This window comes from Giraffa tippelskirchi, chromosome 6 (assembly GCF_054371585.1).
Source record: "Giraffa tippelskirchi isolate mGirTip1 chromosome 6, T2T-mGirTip1v1.2.pri, whole genome shotgun sequence".
Lineage (NCBI taxonomy): Eukaryota > Metazoa > Chordata > Mammalia > Artiodactyla > Giraffidae > Giraffa > Giraffa tippelskirchi.
The window spans coordinates 122,879,133-122,898,005 of NC_137280.1; the positions used below are offsets into that span (position 1 = coordinate 122,879,133).

General features: G+C 41.1%; 2 protein-coding genes across 22 annotated transcripts in view; one reads left to right on the forward strand and one right to left on the reverse strand.

Annotated features, from left to right (window-relative positions):
- CDC25C (cell division cycle 25C) overlaps window positions 1-17,977 on the reverse strand; it is a 39,636-nt gene extending 21,659 nt beyond the window's left edge. For 2 of the 20 annotated variants that reach the window (XM_081500789.1, XM_081500786.1), the window contains exons 1-9: window positions 14,433-14,551; window positions 14,143-14,215; window positions 13,042-13,250; window positions 12,046-12,140; window positions 11,302-11,347; window positions 9,706-9,739; window positions 9,513-9,602; window positions 8,477-8,545; window positions 5,425-5,583 (exon numbers count right to left, since the gene is read on the reverse strand). In XM_081500789.1, the coding sequence (XP_081356915.1) occupies window positions 5,425-5,583; window positions 8,477-8,545; window positions 9,513-9,602; window positions 9,706-9,739; window positions 11,302-11,347; window positions 12,046-12,140; window positions 13,042-13,238 (690 nt within the window). In that variant the 5' untranslated portion in view covers window positions 13,239-13,250; window positions 14,143-14,215; window positions 14,433-14,551. Of the gene's footprint in view, window positions 1-5,424; window positions 5,584-8,476; window positions 8,546-9,512; window positions 9,603-9,705; window positions 9,740-11,301; window positions 11,348-12,045; window positions 12,141-12,354; window positions 12,595-13,041; window positions 13,251-14,142; window positions 14,216-14,432; window positions 14,552-17,878 lie in introns of those variants that run through there. The other 18 variants (XM_081500795.1, XM_081500794.1, XM_081500787.1 and 15 more) reach the window with 18 other exon arrangements.
- LOC145510201 (oocyte-specific histone RNA stem-loop-binding protein 2-like) lies at window positions 9,523-18,736 on the forward strand. 2 transcript variants are annotated; one of them, XM_081500822.1, is made up of 6 exons: window positions 9,523-9,649; window positions 15,893-15,988; window positions 16,095-16,199; window positions 17,045-17,188; window positions 17,329-17,437; window positions 18,250-18,736. In XM_081500822.1, exons 1-5 carry the CDS (start codon window positions 9,564-9,566, stop codon window positions 17,423-17,425), a joined length of 528 nt encoding a protein of 175 aa, XP_081356948.1. In that variant the 5' UTR covers window positions 9,523-9,563; the 3' UTR covers window positions 17,426-17,437; window positions 18,250-18,736. The 2 variants fall into 2 exon arrangements, with proteins under 2 accessions (XP_081356948.1, XP_081356949.1); XM_081500823.1 differs by lacking the exons at window positions 9,523-9,649; window positions 18,250-18,736 and adding an exon at window positions 14,880-14,896 and having other exon boundaries at window positions 15,908-15,988; window positions 17,329-17,425.
- The last annotated feature ends 137 nt before the right edge of the window (window positions 18,737-18,873 follow it).

Consider the following 18,873-nt stretch of genomic DNA (forward strand, 5'->3'; position numbering starts at 1 on the left):
TTCTTCCTTGCTGCAATTTTTTTTTTTCCGCCATGCCATGAGGATTGTGGGATCTTACTTTCCCTACCAGATATTTAACACTGGCCCTTGGCAGTGAGAACATAGAATCCTAACCATTAGACTGCCAGGGAATTCCCCCTTGTATGATTTTTACCTCCGAGTTATCTTCAGCAGGAGACAACATAGTTCAGGTCAGTTCAGTTCAGTTCAGTTCAGTCGCTCAGTCGTGTCCAACCCTTTGCGACCCCATGAACCGCAGCACACCAGGCCTCCCTGTCCATCACCAACTCCCAGAGTTTACCCAAACTCATGTCCATTGAGTTGGTGATGCCATTCAACCATCTCATCCTCTGTCGTCCCCTTCTCCTCCTGCCCTCAATCTTTCCCAGCATCAGGATCTTTTCAAGTGAGTCGGCTCTTCATATCAGGCGGCCAAAGTACTGGAGTTTCAGCTTCAACATCAGTCCTTCCAATGAACACCCAGAACTGATCTCCTTTAGGATGGATTGATTGGATCTCCTTGCAGTCCAGGGGACTCTCAAGAGTCTTCTCCAACACCACAGTTCAAAAGCATCAATTCTGCGGCGCTCAGCTTTCTTTATGGTCCAACTCTCACATCCATACATGAACACTGGAAAAACAACAGCCTTGACTAGACGGACCTTTGTTGACAAAGTAATGTCTCTGCTTTTTAATATGCTGTCTAGGTTGGTCACAACTTTCCTTCCAAGGAGGAAGCGTCTTGTAATTTCATGGCTGCAATCACCATCTGCAGTGATTTTGGAGCCCAAAAAAATAAAGTCAGCCACTGTTTCCCCATCTATTTCCCATGAAGTGATGGGACCGGATGCCATGATCTTAGTTTTCTGAATGTTGAGCTTTAAGCCAACTTTTTTGCTCTCCTTTTTCACTTTCATCAAGAGGCTCTTTAGTTCTTCACTTTCTGCCACAAGGGAGGTGTCATCTGCACATCTGAGGTTATTGATATTTCTCCCGGCAATCTTGATTCCAGCTTGTGCTTCTTCCAGCCCAGTGTTTCTCACAATGTACTCTACATTCAAGTTAACTAAGCAGGGTGACAATATTCAGCCTTGATGTACTCCTTTTCCTATTTGGAACCAGTCTGCTGTTCCATGTCCAGTCTTAACTGTTGCTTTCTGACCTGCATACTGGTTTTTCAAGAGGTCTGGTACTCCCATCTCTTTCAGAATTTTCCACAGTTTATTGTGATCCACACAGTCAAAGTCTTTGGCATAGTCAATAAAGCAGAAATAGATGTTTTTCTGGAACTCTCTTGCTTTTTCTATCTCTGCTTCCTCTGCCTTTTCTAAAACCAGCTTGAACATCTAGAAGTTCACAGTTCACATATTGCTGAAGCCTGGCGTGGAGAATTTTGAGCATTACTTTACTAGCATGTGAGATGAGTGCAATTGTGCAGTAGTTTGAGCATTCTTTGGCATTGCCTTTCTTTGAGATTGGAATGAAAACTGACCTTTTCCAGTCCTGTGGCCACTGCTGAGTTTTCCAGATTTGCTGGCATATTGAGTGCAGCACTTTCACAGCATTATCTTTGAGGATTTGAAATAGCTCAACTGGAATTCCATCACCTCTACTAGCTTTGTTCGAAGTGATACTTCCTAAGGCCCACTTGACTTCACATTCTAGGATGTCTGGCTCTAGGTGAGTGATCACACCATCGTGATTATCTTGGTCATGAAGATCTTTTTTGTACAGTTCTTCTGTGTATTCTTGCCACTTCTTCTTAATATTATCTGCTTCTGTTAGGTCCATACCATTTCTGTCCTTTATTGAGCCCATCTTTGCATGAAATGTTCCCTTGGTACCTCTAATTTTCTTGAAGAGATCTCTAATCTTTCCCATTCTGTTATTTTCCTCTATTTCTTTGCACTGATCACTGAGAAAGGCTTTATCTCTCCTTGCTATTCTTTGGAACTCCACATTCAGATGCTTATATCTTTGCTTTTCTCCTTTGCTTTTTGCTTCTCTTCTTCTCACAGGTATTTGTAAGGCCTCCTCAGACAGCCATTTTGCCTTTTTCCATTTCTTTTTCTTGGGAATGGTCTTGATCCCTGTCTCCTGTACAATGTCACAAACTTCTGTCCATAGTTCATCAGGCACTCTGTCTATCAGATCTAGTCCCTTAAATCTATTTCTCACTTCCACTGTATAATCATAAGGGATTTGATTTATGTCATACCTGAATGGTCTAGTGGTTTTCCCCACTTTGTTCAATTTAAGTCTGAATTTGGCAATAAGGAGTTCATGATCTGAGCCATAGTCTGCTCCTGGTCTTGTTTTTGCTGACTGTATAGAGCTTCTCCATCTTTGGCTACAAAGAATATAATCAATCTGATTTCGGTGTTGGCCATCTGGTGATGTCCATGTGTAGAGTCTTCTCTTGTGTTGTTGGAAGAGGGTGTTTGCTATGACCAGTGCGTTCTCTTGGCAGAACTCTATTAGCCTTTGCCCTGCGTTAATCTGTACTCCAAGGCCAAATCTGCCTGTTACTCCAGGTGTTTCTTGACTTCGTACTTTTGCATTCCAGTCCCCTATAATGAAAAGGACATCTTTTTTGGGTGTTAGTTCTAAAAGGTGTTATAGGTCTTCATAGAACCAGTCAACTTCATAGACTTGGATTACCATGATATTGAATGGTTTGCCTTGGAAACGAACAGAGATCATTCTTTTGTTTTTGAGATTGCAGACAAGTACTGCATTTCAGACTCTTTGGTTGACTGTGATGGCTACTCCATTTCTTCTAAGGGATTCCTGCCCACAGAACGTCTTGTAGGTCATCAAAGAACCATTCAACTTCAGCTTCTTCAGCATTAGTGGTTGGGGCATAGACTTGGATTACTGTGATATTGAATGGTTTGCCTTGGAAATGAATAGAGATCATTCTGTTGTTTTTGAGATTGCACCCAAGTACTGCATTTCGGACTCTTTTGTTGACTCTGAGGGCTACTCCATTTCTTCTAAGGGATTCTTGCCCACAGTAGTAGATATAATAGTCATCTGAATTAAATTCACCCATTCTTGTCCATTTTGGCTCACTGATTCCTAAAATGTCAATGTTCACTCTTGCCATCTCCTGTTTGACCACTTCTAATTTCCATTGATTCATGGATCTAACACTCCAGGTTCCTATGCATTGTTGTTCTTTACAGCATTGGACTTTGCTTCCATCACCAGTCACATCCACAACTGGATGTTGTTTTTGCTTTGGCTTCATCTTTTCATTCTTTCTGGAGTTTTTCTCCACTCTTCTCCAGTAGCATATTGGGCACCTACTGATCTGGGAAGTTCATCTTTCAGTGTCCTATGTTTTTGCCTTTTCATACTGATCACGTGGTTCTCAAGGCAAGAATACTAAAGTGGTTTGCCATTCCCTTTTCCAGTGGACCTTGTTTTGTCAGAACTCTCCACCATGACCTGTCTGTCTTAGGTGGCCCTACATGGCATGGCTCACAGTTTCATTGAGTTAGACAAGGCTGTGATCCACGTGATCAGTTTGGTTGGTTTTCTGTGATTGTGGTTTTCATTCTGTCTGCCCTCTGATGGATAAGGATAACAGGCTTGTGGAAATTTACTGATGGGAGAGACTGACTGTGGGGGAATCTGTTTCTTGTTCTGAAGGGTGGGGCTATGCTCAGTGCAGTTCAGTCTCTCAGTCGTGTCCGACTCTTTGCAACCCCATGGACTGCAGCACGCCAGGGTCCCCTGTCCATCACCAATTCCCGGAGCTTACTCAAATTCATGTCCATCGAGTTGGTGATGCCACCCAACCATCTCATCCTCTGTCTTCCACTTTTCCTCCAACCTTCAATCTTTCCCAGCATCAGGGTCTTTTCCAGTGAGTCAGTTCTTCACATTAGGTGGCCAAAGTATTGGAGTTTCAGCTTCAGTATCAGTCCTTCCAATGAATATTCAGGACTGATTTCCTTTAGAATTGACTGGTTTGATCTTCTTGCAGTCCAAGGGACTTTTAAGAGTCTTTTCCTACACCATAGTTCAAAAGCATCAATTCTTCAGTGCTCAGCTTTCTTTATAGGGGCTATGCTCAGTAAATCTCTAATCCAATTTTCTGTTGATGGGTGGGGCTGTGTTCCCTCCCTGTTGTTTTACCTGAGACCAAACTATTGTAGGGGTGATGAAGATAATGGCGACCTCCTTCAAAAGGACTTATGCCTGCACTGTTGTATTCATTGCCCCTGAACACGCAGCAGGCCACTGTCGATCCACACCTCCGCCAAAGACTCCTGGACACTCACGGCAAGTCTGGCTCAGTCTCTTGTGGGGACACTGCTCCTTTTTCCTGGGTCCTGTTGCACACAAGGTTTGGTCTGTGCCCCCCAAGAGTCTGTTTCCAGTCCTGTGGAAGTTCTGTAATCAAATCCCACTGGCCTCTAAAGTCAAATTCCCTGGGGGTTCTCAGTCCCTTTGCCAGAGCCCCAAGTTGGGAAATCTGTTGTGGGTCCTAGAACTTTCTTAACAGTCTACATGAAAAGATGGCGGAGTAGAAGGACGTATGCTCATCTTCTCCTGTGAGAACTCCAAAATTGCAACTCACTGCTGAACAACCATTGACAGGAGAATGTTGGATCCCACCAAAAAAAGCAAACCACTGCATGTATTTGTTCCAAAGAAAGGAAGTTGTCTCAGAAAATCAAAATGCAAAAAAAAAAAAAGAGAGAAAATCTAAATGCCTCAGAAAGCATCTTTGACATATCATCATATTGCTAATAACACAGGCTTCATATATTCCTCCGGAGAAGGCAATGGCAACCCACTCCAGTACTCTTGCCTGGAAAATCCCATGAACGGAGGAGCCTGGTAGGCTGCAGTCCATGGGGTCGCGACGAGTCGGACATGACTGAGCGACTTCACTTTCACTTTTCACTTTCATGCATTGGAGAAGGCAATGGCAACCCACTCCAGTGTTCTTGCCTGGAGAATCCTGGGACGGGGGAGTCTGGTGGGCTGCCATCTGTGGGGTTGCACAGAGTTGGACACGACTGAAGCGACTTAGCAGCAGCAACAGCAGCATATATTCCTCTTAGTGATATAGAGAGGATAAAATAAGAGAAAAAGATATACTCTAAAATATTTGAAAAATCATCCTAAACATATTTCATCTATTACCATTATTCTGGAGCTATCTTTTACCTCAGATTGCACTGATGGTGATTTACTCAAACTGCTAACAAACCTTCTCACCAGCAGTAATATTCCCATGATGACCTGATACTCTATCAGTCAGGTAACCCTTAGAGACCATGTCTTCTTGATTTCTTCAGACCTACCACATAGTCCAGTGGCTGCAACATGTTAGAGACACAACTTTATTTATTCAAGAATGAAGGAACTTGAAAAACGCAAAGATACTATCAGAGAGTATTTTACCTTGGCCTCTTCTTGATCTTCCAGTGAAAACGCCATCAATTCACCTGATATCTCTTCTGCCTGATCTTCTGCTAGCTCTGGATTTTTATGTAATTTTGAAACTGTAGTAATGGGACTGCCCAGATGTTTCATTTCACTTTCCACCAAGTTTCCACTGTCCTACAAAGTATATTGACAATATTAAAAACTACCTAGGACTCTTACCTTATAACAATATACAAATATTAACTCAGAATGAATCAAAGACCTAAATGTAAGAGCTAAAACTATAAAACTCTTAGAAGAAAATAGGATGAGGTAAGCTTTATGACATTGGATTTGGCAATGATTCCTTGAATATTAAATAAAGGCACAAGCAACAAAAGAAAAATAGGATAAACTGGACTTCATCAAAATTAAAAACCTTTGTGCATCAAAGAATATTGTTAAAAAACTGAAAAGGTAACCTATAGGAGAAAATATTTGCAAATCACATATCTGATAAGAGATTAATATTCAAGATACATAAAGAACTTCCAAAACTCAACAACAACAATAGCAACAATAACAACAGAAACAAATATGACTTGAAGAGACATTTATTGAAAGAAGATATACAAATGACCAACTATCATATGAAAAGATGCACAACATAACTAGTCATAACGGAAATGCAAGTCAAAACCACAGAGATACTACTTTGTACCTATTTGGATAGCTACAAGCAAACAAAAAAACAGAAAATAAAAAGTGTCAGCAAGGATATGGAGAAGTTGGAACCATGTACATTGTTGTGGGAAATGTCAAATGATGTAGCTGCTATGGATAATGGTATGGTGGTTCTACAAAAAAATTAAACATACAATTACCATGTATGATCCAGCAATTCCATGTTTTGGTATATATTCCAAAGAATTGAAAGTAGGGATTTAAAGAGATATTTTTATATTAATGTTCATAGCAGCATTATTCACAGTAGCTAAAAGGTGGAAACAAACCAAACGGCCATCAACAGATTAATGCATAAACAAAATGTGGTATATCCATATAATGGAATATTATCCAGCCATTAAAAAAAATGAAATTCTAATGCGTGCTACAGTATGGATGAACCTTGAAGATATTATGCTAAGTGAGATAAGCCAGACAGAAAAGGCCAAATATTATATTATTCTACTTACATGTAGCAGTACCTAGAGTAGTCAAATTCACAGACACAGAAGTAGACTAAACGTTACCAGAGGGAGAAAGGGGGAGTTATTGTTTAATGGGTGACTTCCTTGTGGCTCAGTGGTAAAGAATCCGCCTACAACGGAGAAGATACAGGTTCAGTCCCTGAGTCAGGATGATCCCCTATAGAAGGAAATGGCAACTCACTCCAGTATTCTTGCCTGGGAAATCCCATGGACAGAGGAGCCTGGTGGGCTACAGTCCATGGGGGTCACAAGAGTCAGGCACAAGTCAGAGACTAAACCACCACTACCATTATTTAGTGAGCAGAGAGCTTCTGTTTTTAATGATAAAAAAAATCTGAAATGGATAGTGAACATACTTAATGTTGTGAACATACTTAATGCCACTGGATTGTACACAAAAATGGTTCAGGTGGTAAATGTTATGTATATTTTACTATATTAAAAAAAATTACACATACATATACTAACAGCTGTCTAGCAATTTACTATGCTCCAAGTCTTGCCTTACTCCAAGATATGAAAAATGTGAAACATGCTCAACTTTATCTCCTTAGTATGGGGCATATTAAAATGCCTTCCCCAGAGTGTTGAGATTAGGATCCAAATCTCTGAAGTATATCAAGTCCATAGTTTATTAAAAACAAGTGATGTTATATACCTGAAACTAACACAACCTTGTAAATCAAATATACTTCAATTAAACAAACAAACACAACAAGTGAGCACCTGTGTTAACTTAAAACTCCAGTAGCTAACTGGACAAAGGACACAATCATTCACTAGAGAAAATATGCATGGCTAAGGGACATGAAATCATTACTAATTATGTTTAACATAAAATAAAACATTTTACCCATCTAATTAATAAATTTTTAAAAGTGATAACAAATCATTTATCCAAATGAGCTATGAATTGCTCATGAAAATATAAATTCTTAGAACTTTATTTGGAAAGGAATTTGGCAATATGTATCAAAAAATCTTAAAAATATTTAAACCCTTTAATCTAGTAATTATAATATTTGGTACTAATCCTAAATAAAAAAATTGTTAACAGGCAAAATTTGTGCTCAGGAATTTACACAATAGCATTATTTGTAAAAGCAAATACCCATAAGTGCCCAATAATCAGGAAGTATACAGTTCATTTATTAGAATAAAAGCATCCATTAAGAACTATTTGCTAAGAGTTTTAATATTTATTTAAAATAATAGAATATAAAGTTATATATACAATATGACCTCAACTTTGTAAAACTATACACATGGTTAAAAGATTGAAAGCAATGAGGTAAACATTAATAGTGGTTTTTCTCTATGAGGTGGCTATTTTCTTTTTTATGGTTTAGTATATTTTTACATAGTTTTCATAATGGGCACACAGTACTTTCAAAATTGACAAAGAAGGGTGCATGCATGCTCAGTTGCTTCAGTCATGTCTGACTCTTGAGAATCCCATTGACTATAGCCAGCCAGGCTCCTCTGTCCATGGGATTCTCCAGGCAAGAATACTGGAGTGGGTTGCCATGCCCTCCTCCAGGGGATCTTCCCAACTAGAGATTGAAACCACATCTCCTGCATTCTAGACAGATTCTTTACCCACTAAGCCACCTGGAAGCCATGAGAAAGAGGAGGGAAACACTTAAAGAATAAAGGAGAAATGCTTTAAAAGGCCTAAGAATTTATTCTTCTTCTTAAATTTTAGCATAAAAAGATCAGAGGACATGTCTCCTCCCTTTCCTTACTCAAAGGTTACTTCTCCAACCCAAATAAGCTCAAATAAGCTTAGAAAATTCAAAGAGCCATAAATCCAGATCTGCAATCCTTTACTCCACAACACCTCAGTTGATTGTTGAGGATGATGTCCAGTGACTCACCAGTAGAGAAAGAGGAGACCTCAGGTTCCTGGATACCCACCACTCCAGGGGCTTTGAAGTGCTGTTTTCCTGCATAAGAAAAACTACACTGGCTGAAAGAAGAGGTGTCAGCAGACTCTGCCAAAAACATTTCATCTGATGAAGCCTCACAAAACATAGTACATGTAATCAAGGTTGACCACATATCCTGAAAATACAAATTATGGTTTGGATTTGATGTATGGTGTGTAGAACCTCTCTGGAGGGTACTAATTTTATGATCACAAGCCAAAGGAAGGGAGGAAGAAGGGAGCCTGACAGGGGAAGGAATGATGAGATTTTTTAAATAGTGATTATAAACAGAGAGTAGAACTGTATTAATTCAAGAAAAAGCTGATTAGGACAGCTGAAAAACATGGATATAACTTAGGCAATGTGAGCAAAGAAGAACAGCAGCTATCTTTTCTACATACTGACCAGAGGGAAAGGATGGGAGGACAGGAAAAGCAAAAAGATGGTTAGAAAAGGGGATTATTAGTGAAGGGATTAGTTAGAGAATTATCTTAGCTATTACGTAGCTTTGGAGAAGCTAGTTTCAACTTGGAACTGAAGGATGATCTGAGACTCAGACAAAAAAGGACAATGACTTCCCCAGAATAGGGGCTAAGAAACTAGACTAAGAGGGAAATAAGAAGAAATTAAGAAACCTAGACTTGTATATGAAGCCATGCAATGAATACGTGAACAAGTTATGTAAATTATCCCTGTGTTTCTTTTTTAAGTCATAAATTTTTTTACATTACAACCAACTGAACATGAGTAATAATGATGACCTGCTGTGGAAGACTGGAAGCCAGGTTTCCATCCTAGGATCAAACCTTAAATGGAAAAAAAAAAAAAAACTATAAAGAATTTTTTTTCCTCTAGTATTTCAATTTGCTTGTCTAGCATACTGAAGCACAGACAGCTCTAGGTCTCATAGTGATACTGATGAGTTAGTTGCTCTACTCAAAGAAATAAAACTGCTAGTGGACCTAGGTTTCCATTAAACACTCACATTTTCCTTATTTGCAGATGAGCCACATATTTCATCTTTCTTCCTGCGGCCATGGTCCAAGGCATTCGGAGTGCTACAAAACAGCTGTGCCTACAAGGGATTGTTTTCAAAGAACATCCGGCGTCCTTGAGCTACAGGTAAGGTGGAAATCCTCTGCCTCCCACCTGACAAACCCAAACCCAAGATTACTCACTGGGCTACATTTTATAAGATGTTGGCGGTAATTCCTGTAGATCAAAATAAGAAAAACTGCCAGTCATTCAAACCCCAAACACGATTTGGTTATTCTTCAGTGACTCGGGACATCCCACTTTTCTTTTCTTGCATTCTAGGAGACCTGTACCTAATTGATATATCTCTTCCAATAACAATACATAGGGTGTTCTCTGTGGTAAATAACAAGACATCGAGTGACATCCTGGGGATGAGGACCTCACCTCACTGGCATAACCATATATATAGATATGCATCAAAGATGATGACTTTGTCCTATCTCTTATGTAGACACAATTTACAATTTGCTAATTTTTCAGCATGGACTATTGGGAGTTAATATTTATTTTTTACGGATTTCTATCCTCCCTCCCCAGACTTCATCCAGTCTCTCTGGGTTAGGACATATAAGGAATTCAAAGAAAATAAAAGCAATATAAAGTAAAATTTTCACATGTATTGATTAAAAATACTCATGGAGAGTCTTCCCTAGTGCACAAAGAGGCACCTAATTCATCTAAACTTTGAAGAATAAAGTTATAAAAATATTAAAACAATCAAATGGAAAATTCATGATAAATTTAAGAATTAAAAGTACTTTTCATTCCTTGAGTACCCTCTAACTAAACATTTTTCTAAGATTTTCAATAAAGAATCTTCAATAGTAATAATACAAAACATTGTAAAATGCAGCATATGTATTAAGTATACATCTTCATTTAATCCTCACAAGGAGTCATTTATGAAAAGTGCGATTATCTCCATTATTATTATTTCTTTATTACAAATAAACTGAGGTCCCTTAAGGTTAAGAAACTTGTCAAAGTAAGTTGATGAAGTAGTAAGACACTGGAATCCAGACACTCTGATTCCAGAGCCTGCACTCTGCTGCACTTTTGACCACTAAGATTTAGTACTACTCACATGCAGATAACAGCCTCCACCTAAGTTCAGTATACCATTCTCTTCCATTTTAAAGACAACACTGATTGTATGTGAGGGTTAAAATAAATAGCCTTCATTTTCACAACACTATTTTTTTATATAAATAATCTATTATTTTTTATTTATTTTATTTTTTGGTTGCATTGGGTCTTTGTTGCTGCCTGCAGGCTTTCTCTAGTTGCAACAAGCAGGGGCTACTCTTCATTGCAATGCTCAGTCTTCTAATTGCAGTGGCTTCTCTTCGTGCCGAGCACAGGCTCTAGAAGCATGGGCATCAGTGGTTGCGGCATGCAGGCTCAGTAGGTGTGACTCATGGGCTCTAGAGCATGGGCTCAAAAGTTGTGGCACATGGGCTTAGTTGCTCCACAGTATGTGGAATTGCCCCAGACCAGGGATCAAACCTAAGTCTCTTGCATTGGTAGGTGGATTTCCATCCACTGTGCCACCAGGGAAGTCCCTCACAACACAATTTCAATTTCGGAAACTTTCAAGGGAAGAACCTATGCCTTCAAGCCCCTTTACACCTAAGGTGAAATATTCTCTATAGAGTCTGCATAGGATAAAATCCCTAGGCCAGTGCTGAGAAGGCTTTAATACTTTAGTACAGGGTTCATTTAGCAAAAGAACTTACATTCCAGCTAACTGTACTTGCTCAGGTCCTGTAGACTCCAAATGACCTGCAATCAGATGTAAAGAGTTATTCTTGTTCATATATTTTGTCTTTCCATCTAATTTTCATTACCAGTGAGCCATATTAATTTCAAAAGCTGAGCTTTTAAACACAAAGGCTCTTGATAAATATTAATTTCATGATACAAGGTACCATGGTACAAGTTCATGGAAACTTGAAAATCTGCATGTGTCACATAAAGGAATATTTCTCAGAACTAGTGCATTATGCTAACCTACAGAGATTTTTTTCATTAGTAGAAAGGAAAATTTATCACTCAGGAAATGTGAAATTAGAACAAATACTAAAATGGTTGACTAGTAAAACACATTCCTTTGGAGTACACACTCTATAAAAACACATAAGAATTAGTTGACAAAGCATTTCTTTATGTTGGCTTCTTTGTCTCTGCTGAAATCAGCCTGGGGCATAAAACTTTTCATCTTTAACTACCACTTTCATTCCCACAATCAATCAACAAAATATTCCTTCTTGTCTAACTTTCTCAAGGCAAAGTGACTCCTATTCAGGTCAATTCTCTTCCCATTGGCTGAATCATTCTTCTCAAAAATCCTCTAGGTACTCAAAGAATTACATCCTCAAGGCTCTCTATCTACTTTTACCACCTTCCATCTCTATCATACTACTGTCCTCTCCCCTAACAATTATTCTTTCCCTTGAGGCTTTTACCTCCCTTTTCCCTACCAGTTTCATCAAGGTCTGCAGAAGCAGTAAGCTGAGTGGCAGACATCTCTCCGCTGCTAAGATTCGAAAGATCAAGGCAACGTTTTGGGGTTCCTCTGTTGAGACATAATAGTACATCAAGATTCCCACTGGGTTATAATATCCTAAAAGGCAAAGATCACATTATCCTTTTCACATTATCCTCTTCATTTGAAATACCCCTCCCTGACTACCACATAAAACAGTCTTCAAATAAATCAAATTGATTTTTGGAAACACGTCAGACTAGGCTGAGAAAAATCTCCCACCTTTTCTCTACTCCAATAATACCTCATTTTCTCCTCATCAATATGTTGAATCAAGGTAATTTAAGAAAATGGCTGAGGTGGGTCTTGACTCCTCATCTTTTGCCCTGAGCACCATGAGCACACAGATTTTATTTCTCCCTGGAGTCTTCAGTACTTCTCTGACTTCCAACTTTGCTGGCTAGTTGAGGCATCAGAGCATGGCATTACCAGAATTTAAAGTACAATAGGGGCTTCCTTGGTGGCTCGGTGGTAAAGAATCCATCTGTCAATGCAGGAGATGTGGGTTAAATCCCTGGGTTGGGAAGATCCCTTGGAGAAGAAAATGGCAACTCACTCCAGTATTACTGCCTGGGAAATACCACGGACAGAGGAGCCTGGCGGGCTACAGCCCATGGGGTTGCAAAAGAATTGGGCACTAGAAACTAAACAACAACAAAAGTAATGTTAACTGTAGTACTTATAAAGTGATAACTCATATGATGCAATAGTTTTCAAAGACTTTCCTCATCATTTGATTCTACATGATCCTAGTAAGACAGTAAGGGATTATTATGTCTATGTCACAGAAAAGAAGTCTTAGACTCAAAACTGTCAAATGGTTAGTCAAGGACAGTAGCTTAACCCTTATCTCTGAACCAGGATAATTTTTTAAAAACCCAAAAACTGTTTACAAGAGTAAAGGAGATGTGAAAAGAAAAAGTAGATTTACCCAGACAAAATGCTTAGGTTTGCAGAGTCACCAAAAAGTTTCTTCTCCACTGGAGTTCTAGGGAGATCTGAACTGATGGAAAAGGAGGCATCTCTCTCAAGGAGCAGGTTTAATATCTTCCTCTGATTGGACCTAAAACTAGGTCCTGAGGCAAGGCTTCCCTCCTCTCTTTTGGATGAGAAGAATTCTGCAGACATGGTCTTCGAGTTCTAAGAAAAAACCAAACCTAGCTAAGAGACAAGGCTTCCCAGATGGCTCAGAGGTAAAAGAATCCGCCTGCCAATGCCGGACACGTGGGTTAGATCCCTGGGTGGGGAAGATCCCTTGGAGGAGGAAATGGCAACCCACTCTAGTATTCTTGCCTGGGAAATCCCATGGACAGAGGAGCCTGCTGGACTGCAGTCCATAGAGTCGCAAAAGAGTTGGACTCGACTAGTAAACAACCACCGGAGAAGGCAATGGCACCCCACTCCAGTACTCTTGCCTGGAAAATCCCATGGATGGAGGAGCCTGGTAGGCTGCAGTCCATGGGGTCGCTAAGAGTCGGACACGACTGAGCGACTTCACTTTCACTTTTCCCTTTCATGCACTGGAGAAGGAAATGGCAACCCACTCCAGTATTCTTGCCTGGAGAATCCCAGGGACGGTGGAGCCTGGTGGGCTGCCGTCTATGGGGTCGCACAGAGTCGGACACGACTGAAGAGACTTAGCAGCAGCAGCAGCAGCAGCAGCAAACAACCACAAGAGAGGGAAAACATCACCTACACAACCCCCTCCACCCTTTCCAGTTGCGACCAAGTGGACCAGTATTGGAGAAGGGGGCATTCCCAAACGGTGAATCAGAGATTGGCCTGAAGGTGAAATAGCGCTTGCCGGAAGCGGCTTGGCCTTCCCATTGGAATCTCTTAACTTACCGAAAGGCAACCTCAGGATTTTGAAGATGAAATGAAAAGAGGCCTTTGACTTGTTAGGCGCCACACAGTTCATGGCTCCTGACAGGAAGGAACTCAGGTCTCCTAACTCGCGATAATGCCTGTTTTGTCCCCCTAAACACCGTTCGCGAGGCCCGTGATTCTGTGGAGGACACAGCTCCAGGCTTACCTCAGGTTTGAGTCCGACACTTGCCTTCAGGAGGAATGAAAGTAGGCAGGGAAATCAGACACAAGCGAAGATTCTAGAAGAATTAAAGAAAATCTGAGGTAAAGGAAGAGATTTAACCAGATATCTATGCCTCTCGACCAGATAGGCTAGGGTCGGGTTTCGCCGCTTCTCTTAGCAGACGGTTGAAGTTACAGCCTCAGAGTAAGATTAACAGCCAAAAGCCTTGACCTTTCAAACCTTCCGCCTTCCCAAAAACCTATCACGCTCGCCTCAGAGCAGCGTCAGCCTACCTCCGCGCACCCGCCTAGACCCGCTGGGCCAATCGTTTGCCTCCTGCATCACCGGGGGCGTGAGCTGTTCGGAAGGAGATTTGCCCCACCCCACAGGCCAGCTGGGTTCCGATTAGACCACCAGCTTTGGACCAGCCCCTAGCTAAGCCCCGCCCCATAGGGAGCTTGGCGCCTCATTGGCTCTTCCTCTGGCCAATCACCACACCCTTTCTGAGCTCTCCTTTCCTTCAGCCCCTTCAGCCCCTTCAACCCCGGGACATTTAAATTGCACCTTGCTAGCGACGACCACTCCCTAGGATACTACCTGGAGGAATTCATTTATGTGGGAGGGTGTTTTAAATGGGTTGTGTTTTTTTCCCTTGCTTCTTTCTCGTGCTGTTACGTGGACCTTTCCTTATTTTTGCTAGCCTTCCCCTATAGATGGAACATTTTCAGCCAGTATGGCAGATGTTGCGGCAAGACAGGTGTGTGTATTTATGATGAGTAGCACTGGCCCCTTCCAAGAGCTTTCCTGGGTCCGTGACTCTTTGAAGCCCCAGCATCTGAGACACTAGGTTTGTGAGATAAAAGAAATTTCTTTTCAAGGAAAGTAGAATCATCTCATGGCGTAATCCTTATCAGAGTCCAAAGAATCCCAAACTTTGGTCGTTTACGGAAATTTGAACATTGACTAGGTGGTTATTATTGTTAAATCGTTCAGTTATGTGTGACTGTTTGGGACTCCATGAACTGCAGCACGCCAGGCTTCCCTGTCCTTCACCATCTTCCGCAGTTTGCTCAAACTCGTGTTCCTTGAGTCAGTGATGCTATCCAACCATCTCTCTCATCCTCTGTCTAGACGGTATTAAGAATTTATTCTTAATGTTGGGAATTTGCTTTTAAATAATCCTGTGGGAGTGTGGTGAGTATAGATGAAATAAGATTGGCCATGAGTACTGGGTCATGGGTAACTAGGAGGTCCATGATATCCAGTGATCTCAAAGTTTAATCTTTATACTAATCACCTGTGGACCTTGCTAAAAGGCATACTCTGGTTCAGTAGATCTGGTTACCAAGATTCTACACTTCTAACAAGTTCTCAGCTGATGCTAATGCAGCTGGTCCTGGGATCAAACTTTGAGTAGCAGATGATTATGCTATTATCTTTGCATATTTGAAATTTTCCATAATAAAAAATGTTTAAAATAACCTTGGAAGCTCTTTAAAATATAACTTCCCAAAATGATAACTCAACAGGTCTGGAGTGGGGTTGAGGAGTTATCAAGGCACCCATAAGCTACCCATATAAATGGCTTACAGACCACACTTTGAGAAACAAATTAGAAATGCAACCTTTATCTTTGAGAGACAGTGAGTCAGGAATACAACCTTTATCTGGTGCCAGGATCTTGGTAGTAGTAGTGGCTGTGAGGTATAGTATAGTTAGCTGGGTTTTATCCTAATACCCTTTTCATCTGTAGAATCTGCTTCCCCAGAAAGAAGGTGTGTGAAGAGTCTTTATCCTCCAGGATAGAGACGATGAGTGTGGGAGTCAGTACAGAGCCCTGCCATGCCAGGTAAGTTTGACAATCAGGCTGGAGATTAAGGGAATGTGGGAAGAGCTGGTTTCTGCTTTGATGACTATCATCACACTTCATGGGACCACTGTCTGCATCTTTATAGGTGGGAGATAGAGACAGATGCAATTGTCCTACAGCGGCGGCAAAAGCAGATAGATTATGGCAAGTGCACACCTGGTTACCAGTGCTTTCTACAGCAGGTCCCCAAGTGAGTGCAGTTGTGAGTAGTCACAAGAGTGTCAACCACATGGCTTTTGTTCAATGTCAGGTGATGGAAAGATACTAAAATCTGAATGCTCCCACGAAGTTGCAACATTACTAAATTATTCTGTAATCTAGTCCCCCAAATAAATTTCCAAGATTTTTTTTCAAATGGAACAAGTTATACTTGGCCCATAAGACTTCTCAAAGCTCTATTCGTGTTTGCTAATAAATTATTTTTCTTCCATTTTCACCTCATGCCTCCATGTGCATGCATGATAAGTTACTTCAGTTGTGTCCAACTCTTTCCGACCCTATGGACCCCAGCACCAGGGGATTCCCTCTGTCCGTGGGATTCTCTAAACATGAATATTGGAGTGGGTTGCCATGCCCTCTCCCAGGGGATCTTCCTGACCCAGGGATCGAACCTGTATTTCTTACATCTCCTGCATTGGCAGGAGGGTTCTTTAACACTAGTGCCACCTGGGAAGGCCCATGCCTCCATCTGACTGTTAATTACAACATACCTGCCTAATTACATGTAAGCTTACAAGCATATATACAAATTAATGAATGAAAAGGTAGAATATGTTTTAAAGAGATGTCAAATACTTTCTTCTGTATCTATCTTGACTAGTGAGGGACTTGGAATATCTAATTTAGCTTACCCAGAAGAAAGAATATTAGAGAGTTGGGAAGTTTGATGTTTAATCTAAACATTTTCTTTGGATTGAGGACATTGATCTTACCTTATTCTCAGGAAATCCCTAATGAGTCTCCTAATTCACCATAATAAGCAATAAGCTATGCCCCTTGGCCTTGACCTTAGTCTGACACATTTGTCATTGCCAGGGCACAGCGACAGCCAGGACTTCACCCTCAAACACCAAACAAGAACAGGAGGTACAGCCGTCGCTCCTGGGATGCCCAGATCAGGAAGTGGAGAAGAGCCCTACATTCCTGGGACCCTCCCAGCCAGCCTCTGCAGCCTGAGGGGTGTGTGCACTATTCCTTGTTCCTTCCTTGAGTGGTGGACTAAGCCTTATCTCCCCACTTTGCAGAGGTTTCACTTTCATTGGCTGAAAAGGGAGAGTATGAATGAAATGCACATTTCTCTGACTCTGCTGCCTTCCTAGATGCGCAGTGTACAATCTCTTAGAGCCAATGGATTCCACCCCTTTGGATGACTGGCTCCAGGCCCTGGAACCCTCAGAGAATCAGGATGAAGACTAGGAGGGAGCCCAGGTAGTATCCTCTGCTGAAACCCACTGGAGCAGGGTCAGAGATGGGGTCTGGCCCAGGAGGTCACAATTATGATAGGGTTCAAGGTAGTAGCCCAAGAACAAAAGAAGAAAAATGGAACAGCAGGGGGGAAAATATGCAGAATGTGAGTAAAAAAAAAAAAAAAAACAACAACCTTGAACCAAAAGCGGCATAAAAAGATCTAGTTATAGTTAGGAATGGGGAAGAGGCTGGGCTGCACTGGGGACACTGTTTTATACTTGATGAAATGGGTGTCATTTTCCTTTGAGTCAAGACCTGAAATTTGACTTGCAGGGTTTGGTTGTTTTAAGTGTTTCAGTTTCTTTCAATGTTTTGCAAATGCGCCAATGCTAACTTCTTACACTTAATCACTTATCTTTAGTAAGCATGATATTTTATTATTAAATAAAAAGGGAGACTTACCTAGTGGTGAAGACCAAGGGCTTTAGAGTCTCAGGCAGCTTTTTGATACTACCATTGTCCACCACATGGGTAGCTACTTAACCTCTCTTGCTGTTTCATCTGTCAAACAAGGAAATTTTCTCTCATTTGATGATCATAAACAAAAATGAGAATACATATTTAAAGTACGAAGCACGGTGCCTGGCACATAAGCGCTCCATAGCAGCAATTACTGGAAACCATGTCCTCTACACTTCATGGTCCCTGACCCTTCTTTTGTCAAGGGGAAATGTGCAGGGCAAACAAATGTGCAGTGTATCTCCTATCACAGCCCCCTGCTCCGCGTATTTTCTTGATAAGTGCCTCACTTTCCCTTTACTTTTCTTTTTCAGTTTGCAGATTTGGTTGCTCCTGCCTCCTGCCTTCCTTGTCTTTCTGAGGAAGATCCCCACCACTGGCTCTACCTTTGAGCTGGTCACAATTACTTATCTGTCCTAGACTTCAGTGGTGCATAAAATATTTAGGGAAAACGTGTCTTTCAGGGGACTTCTTGCTGAATGTAATAGTGAAGGTTACTTGCAGTACTTCTACTTTCCAACTGATTAAAAATCTAACTCTGTCCCACAAAGAGATCATAACACGAAGGCATTGTTTAAAACCTCTCCTTTTCCCATGTTTTACCCTCTGTCTGAACCTTCTTTGATAACTGATACTCAAATTTACTTAAGAGCCAGAAACCACCTAGCTGTTCCACAACCTCTTCACCTACCAACTGCTACATTCAGTCTCTTCAAAAAGGACTTAAACTTTGGCTGAGTAGGAGGTAGCGGTAGAGATGGAGATTTAATAAAAGGTGGTTTCCTCTTCCTGAAGACGAAATATAGCATTATCAATATCTTCTCCCCCAGCGACCTGTTTCCTCCCTCTCAGAAAGGTTTAAAGAAAGTGGTCCAGCTGTTACCACCGTACTTTCCCCTCTTCCCCCTCCCCCACGCAAGCAACTGAACCGCCTATGA

Bases quoted from the DNA above. Each gene is read 5' to 3' on its own strand.
- LOC145510201 (XM_081500822.1), top strand. From the start codon at position 9,564: ATGGTCCAAGGCATTCGGAGTGCTACAAAACAGCTGTGCCTACAAGGG. The intron at 15,989-16,094 runs GTAAGTTTGACA...GCATCTTTATAG, and splicing joins ACAGAGCCCTGCCATGCCAG to GTGGGAGATAGAGACAGATG. The intron at 17,189-17,328 runs GTGTGTGCACTA...CTGCCTTCCTAG, and splicing joins CAGCCTCTGCAGCCTGAGGG to ATGCGCAGTGTACAATCTCT.